General features: G+C 41.8%; 1 protein-coding gene across 3 annotated transcripts in view; it reads right to left on the reverse strand.

The window, feature by feature from the left end:
- LOC124997696 (microtubule-associated serine/threonine-protein kinase 1-like) overlaps window positions 1-25,225 on the reverse strand; it is a 44,026-nt gene that overhangs the window by 13,035 nt on the left and 5,766 nt on the right. The window contains exons 2-9 of one of the 3 annotated variants that reach the window (XM_047571625.1): window positions 22,705-22,733; window positions 7,909-8,003; window positions 6,577-6,652; window positions 4,533-4,605; window positions 3,962-4,122; window positions 2,930-3,005; window positions 2,195-2,404; window positions 656-757 (exon numbers count right to left, since the gene is read on the reverse strand). In XM_047571625.1, coding sequence (XP_047427581.1) covers window positions 656-757; window positions 2,195-2,404; window positions 2,930-3,005; window positions 3,962-4,122; window positions 4,533-4,605; window positions 6,577-6,652; window positions 7,909-8,003; window positions 22,705-22,733 — 822 coding nt within the window. Of the gene's footprint in view, window positions 1-655; window positions 758-2,194; window positions 2,405-2,929; window positions 3,006-3,961; window positions 4,123-4,532; window positions 4,606-6,576; window positions 6,653-7,908; window positions 8,004-19,676; window positions 19,874-22,704; window positions 22,737-25,225 lie in introns of those variants that run through there. The other 2 variants (XM_047571624.1, XM_047571626.1) reach the window with 2 other exon arrangements.

Consider the following 25,225-nt stretch of genomic DNA (forward strand, 5'->3'; position numbering starts at 1 on the left):
CGTTATATGAAATAATATAATGTAGTGCAACACAACACAACATAACATGATATAACATAAAACAATATAACGTAACGTAATACAACATAATTTATTTTGTTCAAGGTCATACTCAAAAACGTCAGTGTCGTATGAGAAAGACGGAGGAAAATGGTTCGAATCGTAAGAGCTCCAACAATTGAAATTGAGTTATGAAGCTCAGTCACGCTGGGCTTTATGGTCAAACAGGCAGTGACAGACATCCTCCAACTTCAAATGACACCACAGTCACGGTCTGTCTGAGTCAGACTTGAACGCGGTTCATGCTCCAGGCTCCGGCGTGGGGTATTATCTGTACTGTGGCTCTGCAACTTTTAATCTAAATGCAAATGTCTTCAGACGGACTGGACCCAGCCTTACACCACTGTGCTCGCTTGTTTTGAATGTCTCCCCCCGCGGTGTAATACATCACGCTGCTTAAATGCTCATAATGGGATAACAAATGAGTATCTGTGCTCATGTTTATTTAAAGAAAACCAATTTGCCTTAAGTCACACAAGCCGCGAAATGTTCCGCGATGAATAACGGGGCAGCGGGAGGATTGTTTGATTGATCGTAGCAGCAGCGCTGTGTCAATGGGGAGGGCGAGCACTGAAAAGTGACAGCGTGATCTTACCAGACACTCCAGAAGCCTGGCGGGCCGGGAGATGATGATAAGAAGCTTTTTGGCCAACTCTGTGACGAAGGCCACCTCAGAGCTCTCCGAGCGCTCATAGGCCTGAAAAAAAAAATCGAGTCAGTCAAAAGGGGGGAGACGAAGGAAGAGCAAGTGTTCAAACTGAGGCGGGATGTGATAAAGCCGGATCACGAAATTCACAGCAGATGTAATCAAAGTCAACCCAGGCAACCCTGCAATTTAATCAAGCTGTCAAAATGGGCACTGTGATGAAATCGCCTGATACCTGTTATCTTCTCTGGAAAATCACGGGTACAATTAGCCTCAGTCTGACACAGCTATTCCAATCTGAATCTCACCAAAGGCACCATGTGGTAAAAATAAATTAAGAGAGAACTGAGCTGAATCGCTCCGTGAGTAATCTTTCACAGCACGTGTTTCTGCTTTGGTTACGAAGTTACCTCAAGAATCTTCCCTTTCGATAAGATGCATTGCCAAATCCTCAGGAATCTGCCAGTTCTATTATATAATATGCTAACGAATGTGCCGTACTCCGGTGCAGTATTTTGGTTTACAATAAATGGCTCTGATTGGTTGTAGGACTATGAGATTGCATGCAGAGACATTTTTTAAAAAATCTTTTTCAGTTGAAATATACCACATAATGAAATCAAAATAGCGTGTTAGCAGACTTGTATTCAGATGAGGCTAATGCACATAAGAATTGTTCCAGGTTTTGAACACTACCACTATTTATATAGATTAAACAAGACACAGAATTTTCAACTTTAACTTTCAATTTTAACATGGATACTTTTTTTTTAAGTTCCCAAATGCTCCTTTATGTTAACCACAGCTAATTTTGGTCCTGAGAATGTAGCACAAAAACTTGCTAAAAGCTAAGTAAATGAATAATAACACACATGATACAACCAAAATAACATGCTAATGGGCAACAAATCTCAGCTACAGAGTTGAAATCAAAATATTTAATTTAATTTAAATATGGAGTTTTTTTGTTTTGTTTAAGTTCCCAAATGCTCCTTTATGTTAACCATGCTAACTTTGGTGCTGAGAATGTAGATACATGTACATGTTAGTCATTTTAACTGAAAGCAACACTGGTTGAAAATAAAATTTAAGACAGTCATACGTGAGAACCAAAACATTTAAATTGTGGGTCGCTGTTGCTAATTGTTCCCGGTGGTTACTCACGGTACTGCAATGAAAAAATTCCCTTGTTTGTCACAACTCAGTAGTTTAGTTACTTTCAACTGTGTTACTACATTACCTTGGATAATTGAAGTATCAAAATATATATTTTAATTTGAGAATCGATTTTTAAAGCATAAAGACCTGGTATCGGTAAGTATCAATATTTCAGCATCGATCCGCAGGTCACTAGCTAAAAGCTATAAATAAAAGCTATCATTGTTTCCAGCTTCTTAGACTAGCATATATAAGATAGCAGCGTTGTATTTGTCAGTAACACAATAGTCCAAGGCTATCCAGTGACACAATTATGTTGTATTAACTCACATCATTGAGCAGCTTTTCCAAATTCTCCTGTAGCTCAAAGAAGTAGACAGATGTAATGAGGCCCTCGCGGGCTTTGGCCAGACAGTCTCGGGACAGCTCGGCTATCTGGTGATGGATGAAGCTGAGGACTCCATCGGCCAGCGGAAGAACGTTTTCGGGCGAGAAAACCTGGATGAACTCGGCCAGCCTGCCCTCCATCTGCGCCGTGGCCTGACGGAGGATGAGGAGCAATAAAAGGAAGATGGAGGAAAAAGGAGGAATGGTAGAGGTTAGTTTTTTTTGTTTTTTTTTATAGAGGAGCCATTTGTATGTGACAGAAAGGCCGGGGAGCTGCTTCAGTTGTGACTCAGACACTTCTTGGTGATTTCCACTGGCTGCCACACAAAAACAACAAGTCCGAAGAGCTTTCGCCTCAGATGAACTCCGAACTGTAACGCCCAGTTTCCTACCGCTTGATTTTTATCACTGTGGAAGCTTTCAGCCCATTTCCTCTTGATACCAAAGTCGTCCCACACAGAGAGAGACCGTTCATGACTGTGCTTTATTTATAAGTGCTGCCTCTTAATGTTTTCTGACAGAGTGAACGGGGCTCACAGGATCTTGTTATTGAGTTTTAATGGATAAATGAAAGTCTATGTATAGGTCTTACATTTGTGTGTGTGTGTGTGTGTGTAATTTTTTACAATATGTGTATTATAGAGCAGCTTTGTGCATACAGTAGCATGTGTGTTTTACCTTTGGAAAGCGTTCTTTGTACACATGGTTCATCATCACTATCTCATTATCATAACAGGAGGAGGATCGTCCTGGACTGGAGAGACAAACAGAAAAGAAACACCGGTCAAATGTGCACATTTACAAACAACAATGTTATATATCAATTTTGTGTTCTTGTAATTTAAGCCTGTTATGCCATTTACTTGCATTTGCATTTATTTGTAAAAGGCCGTAAATAAGACAAAGAGAAGTTAGTTATAGTAAAACAGAAATCTGTGAGCATCTGTTGTGCAGCATTAACAGCAACTTCCGGTAACTGCTGATCTGTCGTCTGCATCGGCTTGGAGAAGTTTTACCCTCTTCCTCAGAACAGAACCGTTTCAGTCCTGAGATGTTGGTGAGTTTTCTCACACAAACTTCTTCTTCTTCTTCGTTCCACAAGATTTCTATTAGATTAAGGTCAGGACTTTCACTTGGCCACTTCAAAACTTTAATTTTGTTCTTGTGGAAAAGTTCTTGGGGTCGTTTTCTTGCTGCACGACCTGGTTCCTCTTAAGATTCAGCTCATGGACACATGTCCTGACATTTTCGCTGCTATAGTTCAGAATTCATTGGTCCATCCGGGCCTGTATAAGAACATTAACACCCCCTGTGTTTCATGGACAAGAAGAAGTCCTATTTGTTTGGTCTACTCTCAGGATTTTGCTTTTTTTTTTTAGTTTGACTAATGTTTCTGCGGAAATGGAGAAGATTCTGAATTCTTAAGATCCACTGTATGTCCCTAAAGCTAGGTACCACTAGATGAAACCATTGATAACTTCAGTCGTTATTTCTAGGTGTTACGTTCTTCAGTACAGTCCATCTTAGAGACAAGAAAACTGTAGGAGAGGTTATATAAAAGCAATAATAAGATGAGCCAGGGGCAGCCCTGTAAATCTGCTTTTAAAGCGACTTTTTTAAAAAGAGGATAGCGCCCTCGGGATGCAGACGCTGACGTTTAATCTCATTGGAGCCGCTGCTGTTGCTACTCCTGCTGCTGCTGCTGCTGACCTGAGACTGCGGGAGCGTGGCCGCATGTGTGGAGAGCAGCGGCCGCCGTCATCATCCGTGATGCTCTCGGTGCTGCCAAAGTGCTTGGATAAGAAGTGGAGCTCATCCATGGTGGGCTGGAAGGGCAGCTGGTGCAGTCGCTCTTGAGAGGAGCTGGAGGACTGGGGTGGAGGACAAGAAAAAGGAAGAGGGAGCAGGTGAAGAAGGTGAAGTTACAGCCTGCAACTGACCGTAAAAGTTAAATCATTAGTGTCTTGTGCACCTCAGTTTCCCGTCGTCACCATGAAGACAAACCAAGGACGGAAATATTAATGAAGTTGTCCAGTGAGTCTCAGGTCAGACCTATCCCTTATCCTTTTACTAAAATATGTTGCATTCATGTTAATGTGTATTAAAATAAATTCAAATTTGTGGAGGTAAATTAAAAAAAAATCTAAAAAATGTCTAATCAACCAAAGATTTTGCGACCCCTCCCCCTGCAGTACCTCCGCGGACCCCCTAGGGGTCACAGACCCCCTATTGAAGGTCTATGCTGTAAATGCTTCAATGGAAAAGGAGTGAAGGTATTTACCGTTGAGCTGGGAGTGTTGGTGCCATAACCAGAAGACGGCAAAGACGCTAAAGACCATCGCCGTCCATCCGCTCTGCAGAAAACAAAAAATTATTATTTAATTTGCCCACAAATTGCGTGACATTAACCAGATAGTTTTGTGTCCTAAAGGCAGAAATGATCAATCTGATAACCTAATTTGCATACATAAATACTGCGCAGACACATTTCAATTTCAGCAGCACTATAAAAAAAACTGGCTGAGCAGACCAGTGACTTATACGGCGTCTCCTCTGTCCCTGGAGCCCTCCTTAGTGAGCGGAGCACAGAGACTCATTCACTTTGTATTCCTCGGCCGCGCGGTGACAGGCAGGCAGATGGATGTGATAAATGAGGAGGGAGGATTTACAGGAGCGCCGGGGCCGACGGAGCCTCCACTCGCACTGCCGTGTCTGACTGTGCAGAGCAGGAGGTAAATAACGTACATCTCTGCTTTTAAAATGGTTCCGGAGAAGTCGAGCTCCTTGAACTGAACTCTCTCTGGCTTCAGTAAGTTCTTTGAATAATACTGGCGTCTTCTTGGCATCTAGGAGAAGAATGTTGGTATTCCTGGTACATGTTATTTAGACATGTACCGCCCATGTACATGTACCGCTGGGCAGTATACCGGTTCATAGCAAATACCAGTATTTTTTCTGTTATGATATGAATTTTTAATATACCGACATATCGGTGTATTTGATTACACAGCGTTTGGAACTCTGTGCAGCGAGACACTGTTTCCGACCGGATAATTTTTAATGTAGCGCTTCTAAACACACATTGTGCGACTGTGTCACCGTGAGCCACGGTTAAGATGGAAATGTCTGAAAAATGAAGTGGCACAATGAAAAGGCCAAAAAATAAAGGTGCTGTGTCGGTTGTTTGTTTTGTTTTTGTCCTCGAATTCTGGGGACTAAAGCTGTCCCGAAAAATGTCCCCAAGTTTAGCTTTTTATGAATGAGGGAAAAAAAGTTTGCACACAGATTATAGTCATTACGGTAGCCGGCCGCGCTGCTATTGACATCACAGACATATCAGTTTAAATATGAATAAATATGTCAAAATAAATGGAACCATAATTGTCCCCGTTTCTTCATTTCACCTTGATAACATTTAATTCTTTTTTTTCCTTTTTATATCTGTGCTGTAAATGTCCCCATATTTCCACATCAGTGCTAACGCGGAGCCATGCAAACCTGTTTTACTACTAGTGTGGGATTATTCTACAATATTTACTCATCATCACAGTAAAACAGTCCATCCTTAGTCAGTCTACTGCATTAATTCCTCTTTTAACCAGTAGAAAATGTTGTGAACATGTGATTATGTATAAAAAAACTAAAAAAATATATACCTTAAGAATTTTAAAAAACACAATATCAGAAAGGTGGTCATAATGTTGTGTCTGACTGGTGTATAACTTGCTCATATTAAATCCATCAAATGGTACAATACATGGCTCAAAGTATGCGCACATCGAAGCATTAAAATCAAATTTCATTTCCTTAATCTGCTCACAGATTAAACCTATAATAATCTTCTTATAGATCGCAGCATTTCTGAATGTTGCTGTATGGATTTGATTTGGGAACATGGGTATTAGGTACGGTGCCATGTCGAAACAGGAAGCAGGCTTCTTCCAAAAGTTCTGTTTGCAAAATTAAAGCAACTTCAGAGCTAAATGTGAACGTGGCAACACATCCACCGCCGTGTAAACACCCCCCTCCCTCCTCCTGAAAGCAGTGTGAGTAAACACAGAGGCGCTGTGAATGTAATAGCTTGCCCCCCCCGCACAACACACACACATGAGTCAGCCCTGCTCCCCCAGGAGGTGAGAGCCCTCTCACAGCAGCTGATCCACACCTCAATGCTCGCTTGTTCCTCCACATCCTCCTCTTCCCTTTTATCTCACGCTGTCTTAACTTCTGTCTGTCTCGCTTTTTTTAAATTTTATTTATTTTTTTTCCCCACAAGCACGACTTGTGCAACAACACTACACGTAGAGACGTAATCGGGCACCGACCTTCTGGAGGAGGCGAACGAGAAGTGTGCAGGGTTGCTGGGAGAGAAGTTTCGCGGACTGTCCAGAGGGCTGCTTCCTGTTGGGACAACGAGACGGGAAAACGGTCACAACACTGCGGTAACTTCTTTTATGATGTGACTAAAGCCGACTCTGTGGTTCAATATCGGGTTGAAGAATGAGTTTTTCCAGGCCTCAAGAGAATATTATAGATTATATGAATTTCTTAACTCTTTTATTTGTGCTCTTTGGAATCGGTGGACAGCTTGAAACTAAAATTTTCACAGTTTAGTGCAGAAAAAAACAAGCTGAAACAAAAACAAATGGAGTTTCAAGTGAGCAACACCCACACATGTTCCTAGTAGAGCTAGTAGAGCTCCCCCTGGTGTCTGGCTGCGATATGGGTCATAAGCTCCACCCCCTCCATGTTAGTGGGCGGGACAAAAAATACAAAAATACACATAATGTTTTCCAGGGATGGTTTCTGTTATTTAGGTAGTTGATATAATATTGGTGTATGTTCAATTGTCAGTATTTTTCTGGATTAGTTAAGTTTTTCAGAAACATATGGGCAACTACCAGTTGCCATGCCAACTGCTCTGTACAGTGGTAGAGGTAGAGACGAGCGTAGTATTAACTAAAGGAAAACTGGACTCTTCTTTCTTCAACAAATGTTATTTTACCAGACATTATTTTATTCTTGTTCATTTTATTTTATCACATTTTATTTTTTTAATTAGTGTTTTACGTGGATCATTTTAATACCTTTATTCCACTGTTTTAAATTCTTTTGTTTATTTATTTGCTTTTTTTTAGTTTTTTTTTTTTTTAAGTAGATAAAGTGTGTTTTGATTTATTTATTTTAGTTTTTTTTTTTTTTTTTTTTATTATTTCCCATTTCTGGGCTGGGACCCCCCCACTCGACATGGACAGGTCCCCCTAAAAAAAGAAAAGAAAAGGTAGCTTCCTCTTTACCTCAAGCCTCAGTGTCCATGTCTCATTAACAACTTTTAGTGTGTATATAGTGTGTGTTCCTATGTATGTGTCTGTATGTGTCTGTATGTGTGTATGTTCTATGTTTTTTGATTTGTGCGAAGCACTTTGAGGGCACTTTGTAGCACTATGAAAAGTGCTATATAAATAAAGTTTGATTTGATTTATCATCCAGAGGCTTCAGTCTCATGATATAACAGCTGACAGTAGCTCAGTCTCCTCTTTCAAACTATCTGCCTTTTGTGGCTTTTGTCGTTAAGGCGTAGGTGAACGCTGAATCCAGGCCTAAACATTCCCCACTGGACTCACAGATGACCTCAGACGTCTTGTAAATGTACGTACCGAGGTGTCCTGGCAGAGGCAGAGGGGAGTGTGGGCGAGGCAGCGTGGGAGACGTGGTCGTCAGGATCAGACTCTTCCTGTTGCTCGTGCGACAGCTGCGGAGAGAAAGGGGAAACAAATGTAAACACAAAGAGAACGTCGCGTCTGCAGTTACTGCAGCATGTTGTGTCTGTATCAGACGGCATGAACGTGTCCACGGCTGCATGTGTGGAAGCGGGAGAGGAGGACGTGTTCGAACGAGCCGAGCACAGATATAGTAGAAAATTCAATTTCCTCAGTCATCCATCCCTGTCTGCCTCCACTTCCTAGAGGAGATAAGAAAACGTGGAGGGGAAAGCAAAGCTGGAGGAAAGAGGATGATATTACCATATATATATATATATATATATATATATATATATATATAGAAACATCCACTTTACCATGACCTTATTTAATTACGTTTGGAGGAACTTAATAGCAGTCACACTGAGTCACTTCAAATCCGCTTGTGGACCCCACACATTTCACATGATATTGTCCTGTACTCACACACCATTATGCATTTACAAGGTTTATTTAATCAGAATCTCTTTGTGTGATTTCATTTTTTTATTTTTTTTTTTTGGGGAAACGTGGCAAACAAACGCTAAAATGCAAAGAGCACCATCTCCTCTAAGCTGTCCTTTCTCTTCCTGTTTGGCCCTGTTGTTGTCACATGGGGTCACATGTGAGTGGGATCACCACGACACACTGACGCACACTAGCACACACACTAACACTGCGATGAGATCAACACAAGGAGCCGAAGATGGACGGAGGCAGAGAAAGGAGCGGCGAATAAATCCTCTGTTGGGAAGTGAATGAGACCCAAGACAGGAACATTTAAATCTTCACTACTTGTTCTTCGATCCACCTTGAACACAAATGAACGCGAGAAATCTCACACTCTCGGGGCTTTATATCCTAGCTCAGCAACAACAAGGGTGTGACGCATATTTATAGGTCACAGATAAAAAAAAAAAGTGGAGCAAAAGATTTTATGAATAAAACCAAGATGGATGCTCGAGGCTGTGCATGCAGTGCAATCAGAAAGCGTATTTTGCTAGTTTTGTAGCGTTTCATTAATAAATGCAAAGTTTGACAAGAGAAGAACTGGACTCCCATGTTTCTGACTCATGCAGTCTGAATGCAGTGTACCGCAAATCCAATACATCCTTTTATCAGAGCTGAAGTCGCCCACCTTTATCACCTATGGTGAAAATGCACCCACTTGCCAGTTTGTTAGGTACAAAGTTGAAGGTAAGGAACGTAAACATAGTTGGTAGAAAAATGTATTAGAGAAAACTTTGCACAGTCCTCAGATTTGATGTGAGTACAGTTAAGTATAATATGTTATTCCTCCATCAACAGCAGGGACATCACGCACTACTTCCTGCAGAGCTGTTGAAGCCACACCCCCTACATGCATTGTGCATTCCTCCATCACATGCACAATGATTTCTACAACTCTGAGCAACTAAAACATCTTTTCTGAGCCAAAGGACTAAACACAGTCAAGTACGTGTTGATGATATTTGATCTATGGTGTTAAAGTTTAGTTGCTAGCTTACTGGTAAACCAGACGTGCTAAATGTAAGCTAGCTAGCAGTATTTCATTTTCGAGAAGTTAGCTTATCATGATGCTAGCTACCGCGAAATGTGATGCTGTTTCTTCTGCCTCCTGCTGGATGGTTTTATGTCACCACACAAGATTTCATACATTAGTTTTAAATTTTGACCTTTCCATTAGTTCAATATTTGCAATTTTTTGTCACCTTATTTAACAGAAAAATGTCACGCAGGCAGCATGTGGAAGCATTTCACACCAGCTAAAGTTGATGGAAAGTCTTTGTTTATGTGCAAATACTGTGCAAAGACACGTGAAGAATGCCACAAAAATCCCCTCCAGAAAAATCCGAACATGCGTCCGTTGGAATATGACTCATACACTGTATGTTTCTTTATCCCAAATTTCCAGTTAATTCACGTTAATGTCCATAAATTCCATTAGGCCTTAAACTCACAAAATTCCCTGACTAAAGTTTCCATGGAAAGTTTCCAGAAATTTACTGGACATTTTCCGCCCTTTTAGTGAAAACAGCCCTGCTCTAAATCTAATCTTTATAAAGGTTATTGTTTTATACAATTTCCTTATAAGTAACTGAGAGAGATGTCGATTCATCTTTTCAGTTTGGAGGCTGTTGTTTGTTGTGTTGTTGAATTGCATTGTGTTGACACATTTTGGGCCAGGCCAAAAAAACAGAAACACTTGAGTGTTTAATTCAATCTAGTAGAATTAGCAACTGTATGACGCAGTTTGGACATAAACTGAACATTATAAGAGTCATGAAGGGGAGATTTAGTGGAGGACTGTTATATAAGGATGTGTTATGTTCTCGCAAGAGAGTGAATATTACTCTTTATTGTGTAGAATTTGATACTTCTTTTGTGTCTATTTTAATGCTAATGGCAACAACAGGAACACAGTAAATACATTGCTACTTGTATTACATCCATAATCCAGTTTATCCATTATGTTATGAAAAGGAACAATATGCAGCCTTAAAAGTACGTCGACGTCTGCTTAGAGATCCATTGTACTAACACATGGTCCTATTATTTCAGTCAGTGGGTTTGGACAGAAACAGAACAGAAACACATTCACTTCAAATCCAGCTTAACAGTTCACCCCCACAATGATCCCCCAGTTAAATTACCAGCTTTCAAATCAGTTCCCTTCCTTTAACCCATCCATCTAATAAAGGAGTAACAATTATTATCATCTGAACACACAAAGAGTCGTGAGCCCACTGAGAGGAGAGGGCAGGTCTCACTCCCGGCTCTACTTTTCTAACCATTAGTCGACCAGATGGATGCGCAGACCTCAGAAATCCTTCCACCCGTGCAATAAAAAGAAAAACAAAAGTCTCAACAGCTGAGAGGTGATTGCGTATCAGTGTTCGACCAGCAGCTAATCAGTCCAGCCGCCTTCCTGCTCGTGAGCCAACACCACCGAGTGTGACTCAGAATGCACACAACTCAACTACAAATCTAATGTGAAGAGGAATACAATAGAGCCACAAATAAATGACTGCCTCATGTCTGGTTACACTGGTTTAACTGCACACAGGAGGTCCGGATCAATCAGATAAATAACCAGCCTTATGGATATTGATCTTATGTGCAGATAGGTTGGATTTAAAGTGCAGGGACGGCAGCTGCTGTTGTGCCCTTTCACACTTTTTTTTTTTCCTCCCACGCCAGGATCAATTATATATATCCTGATAGCCACTCAAGCTTTTTGTCTCTAAAGCTGTGATAATCTCCCTGTAACACACATCCTGGTCTGAAGCTGATCGGGGTGATAACAATCATCTTACCGAGCACGTATGCATGTGTGTGTATGTGTGTATACGCCTCAGAGCGGTTCAGCATAGCCTCCAGCTTTCATGACTTCAATAATTGCTCTTTCGGAGTATGAAAAAATAAATAAACTGAGAGGAAAAAAAACAAAACAACTATCCTTGGTTAATGGATTTTTAATGCTGCAGGAAATCAAGGGACATCCGTCTGTAAAACTCACAGAAACACAAAGCCCTCGGCCTTGATTTTCCTCGGCGCAGCTCGATTCTGAAACGCCGCCTCATGTGTAAACATGCGGACACTTAACTGGTGTGTGTTCGCCCGCAAATCCAGCCACTCCGCAGAGCTGCAGCTGATGCAAAGCCCAAATTTCAGAGCGTCGCCCGCGGCCCGTTTCTTACTGGATGGTCAAACAAGATCAGGAGCAGAGAATAGAGTGCACTTCACTGCACTCTGTAAAAATCTGGGCTGTGCTGGCCGGCGGCTCGAGGAGGGAGAGTGGTGGTGGTGGTGGAGGTGGAGGTGGAGGTATGAATGATGCAGAGAGGAGGATGGGAGCATGACATCAAAGCAAAATAAGAGAAAGCGAAATGAAGCGAGTGCAAAGTCGGAGCAGTGAGAGTTAGATGCGAGGAAAGGTTTAGAGAGCTCCCAGTGGTGCTCGGCATCCACACCCAGGGTAAACATGACCCATTTCTTTTTCCACCATTACACACTTGCATATGCATTCATGCTGCAGAACGCAAAAGCAGAAGTATCGCTCAGTCGGATCTAACAAAGGCAGACAAACGGGAGCTTTCATCCCCTGCACGGTCTATGTAACAGCATGGGGACCGTTAATATTGATCAAACGAAACCGCCTATTTATGAGACCTCAAGAGTGCATCTGTGATATACAAATACAAACAGAAGGAGCTCTGAGGAACGGAGGAACTGATGTGCTGGTGGAAAATATTAAAAAGAGTCACTCTATAACAACGTCTTGAAAAGAATTCATAATAAATTTAGCCGGCGTCCGCAACCCTGGAGGGAATGTGGCAGAGACGAGGGAGTTGTGATCACATGACGGCTTGTTGCTACGCAGCATGCGGCGGGGAGGGGAGGCTTCTGAAAACGCCGACTGGGGACCGACGCAGAGAGGGAGAAATACAGCTCATTATAGAAGTCTCTCAAGTTCACCGTTCAAGGACGGAGGGAGTGGCAAAAGAAAGAGGCCAGACACACGAAGAATGAGTCAACGGTGACTTAACGCGAAATGTCAAACCAATCTGCTATAAAAAGGAAAAAGGGAACTGGTAGCAAATTAAGTGATGATATTCAACAATTCCGAATAAGGTTCACAATTCATTTTAATGTTAACATCCTGACAGCCTAACTTAGCCGGAGGCAAAACAGAGGGAAGCTTGAGGCAAACACTGTCACTGTCAATCGCAAAAATGTCTTGTTGTTATATTTTTTGGGGCCAAAACCGAAAAAGCAAAAACACTAAGTTGAAGTTTTATCATATACCAGCCACTGCCAGTCGGAAAAGACTTTGGTTGAAGGCGATAAAAAGACAGGGCTGGAGTGAGACGCAAATTCGACGTAAACATGTTTGAGGCTCTAGTAGAACAAAATAGTTTCAAGCCTGAAAGTTTGAGTTTGACAGATTTTAGGTCTCAAAAGGAGGACATGTCTGGGAAAAAGAAGATGTCTGGTCACGCTAGTTAATCACTATTTGGAGGATTCTTGTTACAGGTTAATGCTAATGCTAACCGCTAGCCAACTCAACGTTAGTTGTGTGTTTCAGTATGTGTCCAAGCTGAAGTCACATTTGCTACATTACCCTCCACAATGTTTCCACTTACTTCTTGTAGTGTCTTTGTAGAAGAGGCTTCATTTGATAAAGACAGTTAAGACTTCATCCCCTCTGTGTCCTGTCTATTTGTCCATCCAGTGAGTGAGAGTGTAGGGGTTGATGAATGTAGTCCCATCAGGAGGGTCAACTTTTTAAAATAACACTCATGGTTTCCTCGTCCATTCTTGCTCATACAGTCTGTTGAAATATGCTAACCGACATTTACAGGCTACAGTGTTTGAGATGTTTTGCCTCCAGCTAAGCCCCGCCCCTCAAATCACTGTCACGCTGTTTACAAACTGTGAAGGGGTCTTTATTCAGAGGAAACATGGCAGGCAGAGTGAAAATATTTAACCTCCACATACACTGCAAATTATTTGGTTCTTACCAAGTAAAAAAAAACTTAGATTTAGAAGTGCAAGATAATTTGTCTTGTTTTAAGAGTTAATTTCTTATTTCAAGTGTTTAACTTGCTTATTTCTAGATTTAACAATCTTAATTTAAGAAATCTTGTCAAGTGAAATTATCTGCCTATGCAGCAAGATAATTTCACTTGTTTTTAGATTTTTTATCTTGTTTTTAGAGCCCCCCTTTTTGCAGTGTAAAGACCGAAGACGGCCAACAGGTTAGAACCCACAACCTTCATGCTCTGATGCTAACCGCTGCACATAGAGCAAAACATTAATGGAAAACTACCTGGTTAATTTTTAGAGGCCTATATGTGACGAAACAATCTGCTTACAGCTTACAGTGAATGCAATAGAAAGCAGCGCTGTCATGCTAGCAATTAGCATCACCATTAGCATCTTCTCTTGAGTCTCTTTATTTTCTCAATAACGACTGATAAGAACATGAAAGCCACTTCCAGACTGTGACCATTAACCGACGACCAGACTAAATTCACTGTAATAGCTCAAATATTCAGCTACAGTTTGATGCTGATTTGAGATTCTGGTGCCTTCTCAACATTTCGATGACTTCACTGAGTCATTGCAGTCTTAAACTGGACCAAATGTCTAGTTCTGTATAAGAGCATCATTTAAAATGCCACTGAAGTGGAAAGAACACATATGTACATACATACACATAATGTATGCATTAAAGCCACAACATCTGGGAGATGCTCTTTGATTTATGTTTGATTACATAAATACATGTGCTGATATCTGCTGTAAATCCTAAAATAACACAAACGTTTCTTACCAAACATATATGGACCTAAATGTAATTCAATACAGTTAATATAGTGGGGTTTGCACAAGATATAGAGTGTAGTGTATTGATCGCTTTTCTGCTTTCATAATCTCTTTAGGTGAGTCTAACAGTACTGTCCGCCAGGTCACATGACCAGCACTAAAAGGCACGGACAGGAGCTAAAATGGTCACGGTGAGAGCCCGAGGCAGAACACTGTCCTCGCTGAGCTCAAATCACAGCTCCACTCGACCGCACCAAGCATTGTGCTAAATGTCAGAATCATCACGTGGCCGGGGGAAAGTGAACCATGACCCCTTTCCTTTGCATCTTTCATTCTCCGTTTCCTCAGCTCTGTGGGGTACAAATCATCACAGGCAGAACTTCAAAGCGGGGATGAAACACAGTTTCTGTTTGTTTTTTGTTTTTTTACCTGTAATCTTCTGTCTCAATTTGGGGAATTACGCAGCAGCTGACGGTAGCAATAACCATCAAGGTAAATTTAGAGCTCTCCAGAAGACGGCGGAGGAGAAGGAGGATCAAAGAGCCCTTTTACAGGAAAGGATGGACAGTACCCTTTTACTGAAATCAAGAGTTAAAGGAAGACGTGGCACCTAAAATATCTGCTCGAGGATATTGAACCCTGAGTCCTCCTGAGGGAAGCTTCAGCACTTAGTGGGCCAGACTCCACAGTTCGACCCAGGGGCCTCCCACTGACCTCCTCTGGTTTGCACATCGGCGGTTAAGTGATGTACAATGGCTTATTTAGTTAGGACTGTTTATTAGCAGAAGACGTGGATATTTGTGTGTGTCGGTGTGTAGAGAGTGGATGGGATTATTATAGCACAGAGCGATGCACTTGAGCCATAGCACCAGAGGGAGTCGCGCACAAACACCCAACATTTCATGTAGGTTCTGGCCACTAACGAGGCAACGCTCCCCTAAGTTATGGCCGACTACACCTGTCACGATAATGATAATAATTAAAACTGCAGCGCGGGACTTTTTACATGCAAATGAACATCTGTTACATTCAAGGCCTTGCCAAATGAGCTCACACGTTGCCAATTAAGCTAATCAGCACCAGGTAAAGCCTCTGTTTTTCTCAGAGTTTTAAATCTATGTGTCTGGATTTCCGATGGGGTGCAGCGATGATGATGATGATGATGATGATGATGATGATGATGATGATGTGCTCTGTCATTTAGGAATTATTGACAAAGCTGAAGGAGGAGTAGCCTACAACAGATACAAGTACGAGTCGGCCTTTATAATCTAGTTTTAGTTAGACAAAACAAATATACAGTGCACTGACTGAATCTCAGAAATGACCATAATGATTAACGCTAGCTTAGTGGTTAAACAAGTCATGGCCTTAAATTTATAATGATTTACAAAGTAGACACTTGGAGGCCTTTTGTACCCATAAGAATTCTAGTCCTCAATATGCAACTGTGCAAACAGACTTATGTCCCCACAATGTACGTAATACCAACACACACGGCATAAAAATGTATGTCTTTAAGCTAACTTTATTTTACAGCAATAACTTAAGTAAAGTCTGATCTGATATTTACAGTAACCATCATTCATCAAGTGAATCTCTTTGTATTTTATGTGGCCTGCGTCTGTACTCCTGGCAAAGCAGCGGTGAAGCATCTTACATCAACCAGAAATTATTGTTTATAAGAGCAGAAGAGGGAGTAGCTCACAGCAACTAGGAGTAATACAAAGCCTATGGTAAAAAAAAAAATGTGAATGTTGATAAGGTGTTCATGGTAGACAGGAAGGATGAAATTAACACTTAAAAGTGACAAGTTTTTGATGCTACTGATAATTAAGCCCAACCCTTAACCTTGACCTAAACTTAATTCTCCCCTAATTAATTATCATCCTTCCTCACAAATAAGCAAATAAACGCAATGACTTCATGATCACGTGAACTGTGCATGAAGAAAATGCAGAAAGGATGAATAAATGAAATCGGGGTGAAAAAAGTGTGGAACAGTGTGGAAGAGAATCCAAAGAAAAGGAGCTAGTATGACTGTCGTGCACGCTCACATAACCTCAGTGAGTCGGTCTCTAATGGAAGAGCAGACACAGATATCACCCCAGGGCCCTGAGCGTCATCTCCTCCTTTCACCTCTCGCGCAAGCCTTCTTATTTTTCCACCTCCTCATTCGCTTTCATCGTCTCACCCGTTCCCTCGCTGCCCTCTCTCTCTCTCTCTTTCCTGGCTACGACTTTGCTTCGTCATCTCGCTACCTCAGCAGCTGAGAAATTTATTCTTCACCAGATTCCTGTTGGACTTATGCGCCGCTGTAAATTACACTGTTTATTGTATATTTATGGTGCATCACTGGCAGCATGTTTGCAAGTAAGCATAGTGTATTTTAATCTCAGTGATCTACTGTAATTGTACTGTAATTCGATTTATGGTATATAGAGTCGTCGTGCAGCACAATAAAATGGTAGTTTACTGTATTATTATTAGTACTTGCAGCAAACTTTATGAAATGTGTCAGTGCAGGGACGCTCTCCTCAGGGTGCAAAGACAACTGGATCATAATTATACTATGAAACATGGAATTTAATTTGATTCAGTGTTGAATTACTTTTTTATAACTCCAAACATAATATACACTCTAAAAAAATAGCAAGTAGCCTCGCTACTGTACATGATAGGTCTTTAACATGGGGTCCACAACCCCTCGGGGGTTCGCAGAGGTACTGCAAGAAGGAGGGGGTCACAAAATCTTTGGTTGATTAGCCATTTTCTATACATGTTTTTTTAAATTTAAATGCACAATCAACATATGTTAGTAAAGGGATAAATGGACAAAGATGGTGTTATCTTTCAGTCAACACTTGACCTGTCAATCTAAGCCTCCTGCACACAGTAGGCCCCGCCCCTATAGCCGCTGAGCCAATCACAAGGCAGCAGGAACGCCAAAAAATAGAAATAAAAAAATGAATATTTGAACCTGTGTATTATTTTAATAGCTTAACATTGAATACAGAACGATAATAATAATGTATATTTATAAATAGCACAAGGCCGAGTTTAATATAGGACACATATAATAGGTAGGGGGTCCCTACTTAATCTCTCCATCAGTTTGGGGGTCCTTAGTCTGAAAACCGTTGAAGATCCCTGCTGTAAAATCAACATTTGCACACTCAAGGTTACTTCAAAAACCACTGGGTTCACTAGCCAGCTGCCTGGACTGCAATGGACCAACTTACTGAACTCCTAGAAATCCAAGTGTCACCCCATCATAATTATAGTGTTTTTATAAATATCTTAAATATACTGTGCTGCCAAACCTACAGCGAGATTTAACAGCGTAGTGGGCATTTAAAAAAGCTCAAACTCAACATTATTTAAATTTGGAGAGTCATTGAGAGAGTCTCCTCTGTAATCAAAGCCGGTTTAATCCCTGAACAGCAGGGGACAATAAAGTCTCAATACGACATCCTCTAGTACTGCAGCATAAGAGGAAACCTCCGGTGCTTGAATGTCAGCCCCAATTTGCATATTGTTGAAATCAGAGTGATTAAAAGAATCAATTATCAGCACAAAGCAAACACAAGTCTTCACATTCGTTTAACATTTCTTTATTGTTTCTTATTCCCTGTGTTGCCAGGTTTAATTAAAATTAAAGCTTAAAAACTGTAGCTGAGGGGGGGGATATAATATCTTATACAAGTAAACTTCCCCCAAAATAACCCTCTCAGTCACTCAAGTCTAAGCATCAGTGAATCATGCAATCACTGACTGATCAGTCGATGAATCAGTCTACCTGCAGCTCAGCCAGAAAGGTCACGACGATGAGTCACTGACGCAACATTTCAATAACTTCATATCGTATTCACGGCAGGGTCAGCGTTACCACGGCCGAGTATAAATAAGTAACAGTTTCAAGGTCTGACTTACCTTTCAAACACTCACGTATTGTTGGCTGCTACTACTACAACTGCTGCTGGGGTGAACAGTAGGCAGAGTTCAGAAATGAGGCAGCACACTCATGAGTCACTTCCTGTATCTGCGTCACATGCCCCACCCATTTGGCAACGTAGCACCAGGTCTCAGGTTCATCAAAATTCTTTCACCCCCATTGCCAAATGAAGCAAACGTTCAGACCCACTTTTCTCTATACTGAATGTGCGATTTTTTCTTAAACATATTTTGAATTAACAGTTTATCTCAGTTACTACTTTAGCATCAATGTTAGCCTAAAATCATGTTATAATTTGAAGCTTTTGGTGCCATCAAATGAAACTTGTTACGACATTTGAAGCCGTGTTCACAAAATGCTTTGAGTTTAAGACATAACATGAGTTGTAATTTGGCGGAAAAGTGCCGCTAGGCAACGATTTAGACGGCTAACGTTAGGGGTATCTTAACTGTCGCCAGAGATACTGCATTACATACGACAAATATAATATCTTAACATCCACTTCTGCCATTTCTGAAACTTTTCACCTCCAAGTTAGGTATATACCGACTTTCAATATGAACCCCACCCCATTTGAAAGCAGCATGACATCAACCAAAAGCGAAAGCAAAAGAAAATCTTGATCCATCTAACATTTCATGAAGTTCGTACTTCGTTCCTATTAATTTTATACAATTAAAGCATTTTAGGAATCTATGGTTGGCTATATTTATTTTGTTTTATTGCGCCAACAGGTGAGTTGTACGATTAGCAAGCTCACATAGTGAACAGCACTTTTGTAGGTAGCTTAACGAGCTAACAACAACTAAGCAAGCTAATGCTAGCTGTTTTAAATCAACTGCTGGCAAAACAAAATCATCATCCAACTACAGCACTTTGTAACACAAACATATACTCTTCCTGTTTCCTGACAGGTCTGCAGCCATGCTACAGAGGCATGCTAACATGCTGATGCTGAGCAGGCATCAACAGAAACTACACCTCCAGTTTTACACATCAAAGCAGTGGAGATGAAAGTGAGGAGACGATCAAAGACGTCATCACAAATTTGTAATCAACCAAATTTCGTGGCAATCCGTCCGACCACGCTACCGCAGAAGCGATGATGAGTAAGGGCTCGACTAAAGTGGTTTAACTGTCGATCGATTTGGCCTGAATAGCACGTAATGAAAGCCCGCAATGCAACTTTAAAAAGATGTTGCGAGGTTTCACATTCTGCCCGTCAGCAGCACTTTTATGAACATGTGCTCTCAGCAGAAGGAAGCAAAACACATGACACGCACACGTTCGACACACTCAACCCCGGTTTGTAATACGAACTACGGACAAAAAAGAGGAAACAAGCATCACATCACAGAAACAAAAAAAACCCGACCACCGCAGCCTCCTGAAATACCTTTTAGTGCGTCGGAACATGTTGGGTATCTAGGTGTAGCTCCGAGCAACAGCAACAGCAACAGCAGCAGCAACAGTAATAGCCGGGAGAAGCCGTCAGAAAACAGCAGGTCTCAGGCGAAACGCAACGAAACTCATACTGTGGCTCCCACAACCTTTCGATGTGCGCTGGTGTCTGGGTAAGTGTATCCGAGAACCAGAGGAGAGGAAGAGAGAGACAGAGAGAGAGAGAGAGAGCAGCAGCAGGGAGGGAGGGATGGAGAGAGGAAGGGTGGGTCTGTCTTTTAGAGAGAAACAACAAAAGGCGACTAGGGATTGTGGGCCATTTTCTCAAGGCTAAGGTGCACGGGTACACGGTGCTGTTTTGTGACTTCTGTTTTGTGTTTTGCTCTCGGTGCAATGAAAGGACTTAATGCAGAGTTAAAAGCTTTTACTGCAGGCTATTCACGCCACAAAAGAAAGAAGGACGGAGCAAAAGGAACATTTATTTACCCTATACGCAGAGAGGGGAAGAAAGATTGTGTGGACATTACATAACTATGAAAAAAAAACCTGAATGGAGTCAAATATTTAAACAAAAACATTCAAAACAAACTGGTGATGTATGCCAGACATGCACGTAAACTCTGAGTGGCCGTGTTTACCCATGAATGGATGCAGCAGGCTGATTGAATGTGAAGCCAATTCCACGGAGCTCATCTATAATAGATGGTGGGCCGATACAGAGGGATGTGATGTGAAGGCAGACAGCGGCATACTGGATCCAGGAGGAGGAGGGTGAAATTAGGGGGTAGCGCTGGTGAAGGGACGGACGAGGGGAAATGGATCGCAGCCTGGATGCAAACAGAGTTTGGTCTCTGGCTTCATTTCGTGTTTGATTACCCGTGATGACTTGCGATGATGGGGCAGCGTAGAGAAGATGGATGGGACAGGGAGATGATAGAGTCAGAGGTAGTGGACCGTGACCACAAACACCCAGAAAATGACTCTTTTATTACGAGCACAATAAAATACCATGAGAACCTTATTAACTAACTACTAATCTTATAACATGTTCTCTTCATAATACTGTTTGCATCTTGTGATGGTGGAGGACATGTTTAGCTGTTTTACAAAAAGAAATAGTTGAGCGTTTTTCAAAAATATTGCCATGTCTTTACAATAAATAGCTTCACTCAGTTCAAAATATAAATATATTTCAAAAAGTCCTCATTACAAGAAGTTTAAAGGTCATTTTATTGGAGCACGTTTGTCTGAGGTTCACTGAGGTTTTCGTTTACAGTCTGCTCCACCTACACAAGTTACAAGTAAATGTTGGATTATACACTCTACTTGTTTTTAAAGAAGTTGGCATGGCAACTGGTAGTCACCATTATGCCAAATCCTGTTGCTATAGCATTAAATAAGAAAAATGTCACTTGAACACGCACCAACATCATATCAACTACTTATTGTATTTTTGAGTTTAACTTGGGTCCCACTCATTAATATGCAGGAGGTGGAGCTTATGACCTATACTGCTGCCAGCCACTAGGGGGAGCTCCACTAACTTTGACTTTATTTTTGAGTAGCTGTCTCGCCGTCCATTTTTATACAGTCTATGATCAAAGTATGTTGGGTATGAAGGCAGTAGCTTCAAGAGAAACAAACATACTGTAGCTCCCACAACCTTAAGATGCCTTGAAACAACCTGTGGCCTTTTATGGGAGACTTATTTGCTTATATTTATAACTTTATTTCGTCTGTTTTTGGTCTCCACCTCCTCACCATTCCCATTAGCGTACACTCTCTTCACAGAACTTTTGTAGCAAGAGATTGAACACGCACTCAAAAACAAGACCTCCTGATAAAAACTAAACCATCGCCACTTTGCCTCAAGCCGCTCTGTGCGTCAGAGCATCTTTGCGTAGTAGCTCTGTGCAGCAGCAGCAGCAACAACAGAAGGAGCAGCAAGGTGGTTGGGGAGAGCGGCCGCAAAGCAGCCGGTCTCTGTCAAAATGGCATCCTGTAGCTCCAACAACCTTTAGACTTCTAAATAAAATCATCATAAAGGTCACTTGATAAGTCCGGCTCAAACCTGCAATAACCGATATTCCTGAGCCCTCGACGGCAGCAGAAACAACCTGTGGCCTTATAAAGACCTTGCGGCAGATTTTTTATTTATTTATATATTTTTTTAATTATATTCACCTTCTTTTTGCTCTGTTTTTGGTTGCCACCACATTTAGAGGAAAACGTTTGCCTCTTCAGCTGCAGTTCTTCAAACACTACGCAATTGTTTTTCCATTAATATTTGCCAGGCAGTGGAGTATGATTTAACTGAGTGCTTTTTGTTTTATAAATCATAAAAATAGATTTTTTGTTGGATCCCGCAAAATGTAGTGGATAGTTAAATTAACGTACTTTAAAATAGTATCTAAAGAACCGTATGTGAGGATTTAATAGCATTCTAGCACCATCTTAAAATACAAAGAAACCCTGAGTGTGTCAGAGGGAGATAGAAGGGTAAGGATGGGAGATAGGTCGCTAATGAGAGTGGAGCAGAAATGGATTCATAATCAAAAAAAAATAAAAAATCAAAGAAGACGAGTGGAGACAGACACTAGATAGACACGGAGCAACTGGAAAAGGCAGAAAGGCTTTCAGCACCATGGACAGCATCCAGAGCTAATCAGACCCCGACGCTCTCCAGCATCGCTCCAGGAGGCCCCCACCTCCTCCACACGAGGACTACACACTCCCCCACCACAAGCACCGCTCAAGCATCCTCAGAGCCATCGAACAGAACGTGCAAACCATGCTGATAAGCCCCAAATAAATAAATAAATACACAAAACCCCTGTCAGTCTGATGTAAGCTCGGGAGGAGAGACCTCGCTGATGAACAGCCAGATGCACGGCATGCACGCCGTGATTGTTTTTCTTAACGGAGAGACCCGGGCTCTCCCCAGAGAGGAGAGAGGACGGGGAGGGAGGAGGGGAGGGGGGAGAAAGAGGGAGGAGAGCGGTAAACAAAAAGGTAACACTCACCTGCTGTTTTTGCGAGGCAGTGGCAAGTCCTTCTGGTAGAAACATGGAGAGGAGGGGAAAAAAAAAGAGAGATCAGGTACAAGAAAATACAAAAGTATACTCTGACATGAACGAGTGACATTATCCTCTAAATGTGTGACTACAACCATTTTATGAGCATCTTTGTCCTTAGATTTGATTAAACAACACACAACATGTAAGGTGTATTTATGGTGTTTGGCCACTGCTAATAAAAACCAATGGCCTACCTAGCAGAAACACATAGTAACCAGTTCTCTCAGTTATTTTAAACAACGTTCTCTTTGACGTTTGTTAAGATTTTATACAGAAAAATAAAGTCATACCACTATTAATTTGAACCACTTTACAAATGAATTAAGTTTGAAGTTAGCCTAGCCTTGCTAGCCTTATGCTAGCTAGTTATCTAGACTAAAGGCTTAGAAAAATAGCAGCTACCGTCATATATACTGTGAAACCCACGTGTGCATGTAATTTATGTCCATGTAGATAGACAAATTTGACTGACATATAACTTTGTCTCGGTTACTACTAAGTTATTATGGCTAGCAGCATGCTAATAGTATAATGATAACACTAAATAACAGTAAGAGTAGTTTAATTTTGACGATTTCCGAGTATTTATAATTTTTCTGAGTATTTTCCAACTTTTAACGGCGACGGATGAACACAGGAGACTGATGAGAAGGTAAACACAGCTCCATGACTGATGAGGCGATTGGGCTACGAAGCATTTTACAGGCTCATTTAAGATAATTTAAAGTAAGCAGACGCTGGGATATTTAAGAGAGGGCCTTTTATATATTGACAGACATTGGCAATAACATTTATAGACCCATTAATGGTGAAAATAAGACATTTATTTCAACATGGCACATCCACCCCATAGGGTCACACTGTAAAATCTTCCCTATTATGTAGCAAACATGGCGCCCGTGATTTGCGTTGGCCAGACTCTCTGTAATATACGGATCCATTTGGCTTCACTTTATGATGTTTCCATAGATACCGTCTGTGGTATCTATGGAAACACACACTATTACGAAGTCCAAATGGCAGGCTGAGCAAAGTTTGTAATGAAGACAAACCAGCCTGACGACTTATCTGGGGATCATTTCAGGACCGATGGCGCAACAGTGTTGCATTTATTTGTGTGTGCACAGTTTGTGTATTTGCATCTCTGTTTGTTCAGAAACCAGCTGGTCTGTTAATTTTCTAACGCCGCCGCGAGCCGCACCCCACCCTCCACCCTCCACGTTTCCATCTCCTGAGCCCAGATGGACCGGGAACAACCGGGCTGGAACAGACGCAGCAGACGCTCACCGCACCAAACACAAACAGTACGGGTACGGCGCCAGATCTCATGCCTGGCTCGGCCTGGCTCTTTACACACCCTGCACGCTGAGATAGGGAAGGACAGAGTGTAAACAGGAGGGGCGAGAGGTGGGTGGTGGTGGAGGTGGGGGTGGGGGTTACGCTTTCATGCCTGCAGTCTTATCCTTGAGCCGGAGTGTTGTGGCCTTCAGCTCCAGTGCGTCTGTGTCATGCGGTTAATGTGGCCGGAGCGCCTCCACGACGTGAGCCATTACTCAGCGCAGAGCAACAGATGCAATTAATGCATTAGCCGCTTCACACCCTCTCCCTGTCACACCGGGCTTACGTTGTTAAGGTGCAGTTAGCATCGCTTCGACCCCCTGCTAACCCCCGGTCAATGTAATTATTAGGTTAACCTTCAGATTAGGATCGGGGGCGCGTGAGCGAGCACGTGAGCCGAGCACGACACGCTTCACATGCTTTTATGGTGCGGCCGCAAAAGCAAGGACAAACCTCCGACAAAGCCGAGCGTCTTCATGTTGTCAGTCTCCGCGCACAAGGCTCCAGCAGAGGAGATGAAGACAAACAGAAAATAATAAGCGCAGGTTTCTCCTTCGCCATGGGATCAAGTCGGACTACATCGTATGTCCCGAGGGTTTACATGTTAACCGAGACAAATCCCTCTTTACAAGGACGACTGAATATTCAACCCATCGATCCCTCTTCACTTTGTCTTTCATCGATCTGGCTAATTGACCCTGAGTTGTCAGAGCAGAGGAGAAGATGACTTACAAGAGCTGGACGCTTTGGGAAAGGCTCCTGATGTGACGAGGAGGGTCAACCACACTCACACACACACACACACACACACACACACACACACACACACACACACACACACACACACACACACACGGCTATTCAGTCCAGAGCAAACAAAATGTTTTTCATATGAAAAATAACTCTGCATACAATTTGACAGGGAATTAGTATTTTGAGGGCCGGGGCTTAACTGGAGGCAAAACATCTCAAACACAATAGCCTGTAAACGGCGGTTAGCATATTTCAATGGACTGTTTTGGCTGGAATGGACGAGGAAAATGTATATTTTACAGAATATACTAATGCACTCACTCCCCGAGACCATGAGTGTTATTTTAAAAAGTTGACTCTGAGGAAAGGAGGACAC

This window comes from Mugil cephalus, chromosome 20, assembly GCF_022458985.1.
Source record: "Mugil cephalus isolate CIBA_MC_2020 chromosome 20, CIBA_Mcephalus_1.1, whole genome shotgun sequence".
Lineage (NCBI taxonomy): Eukaryota > Metazoa > Chordata > Actinopteri > Mugiliformes > Mugilidae > Mugil > Mugil cephalus.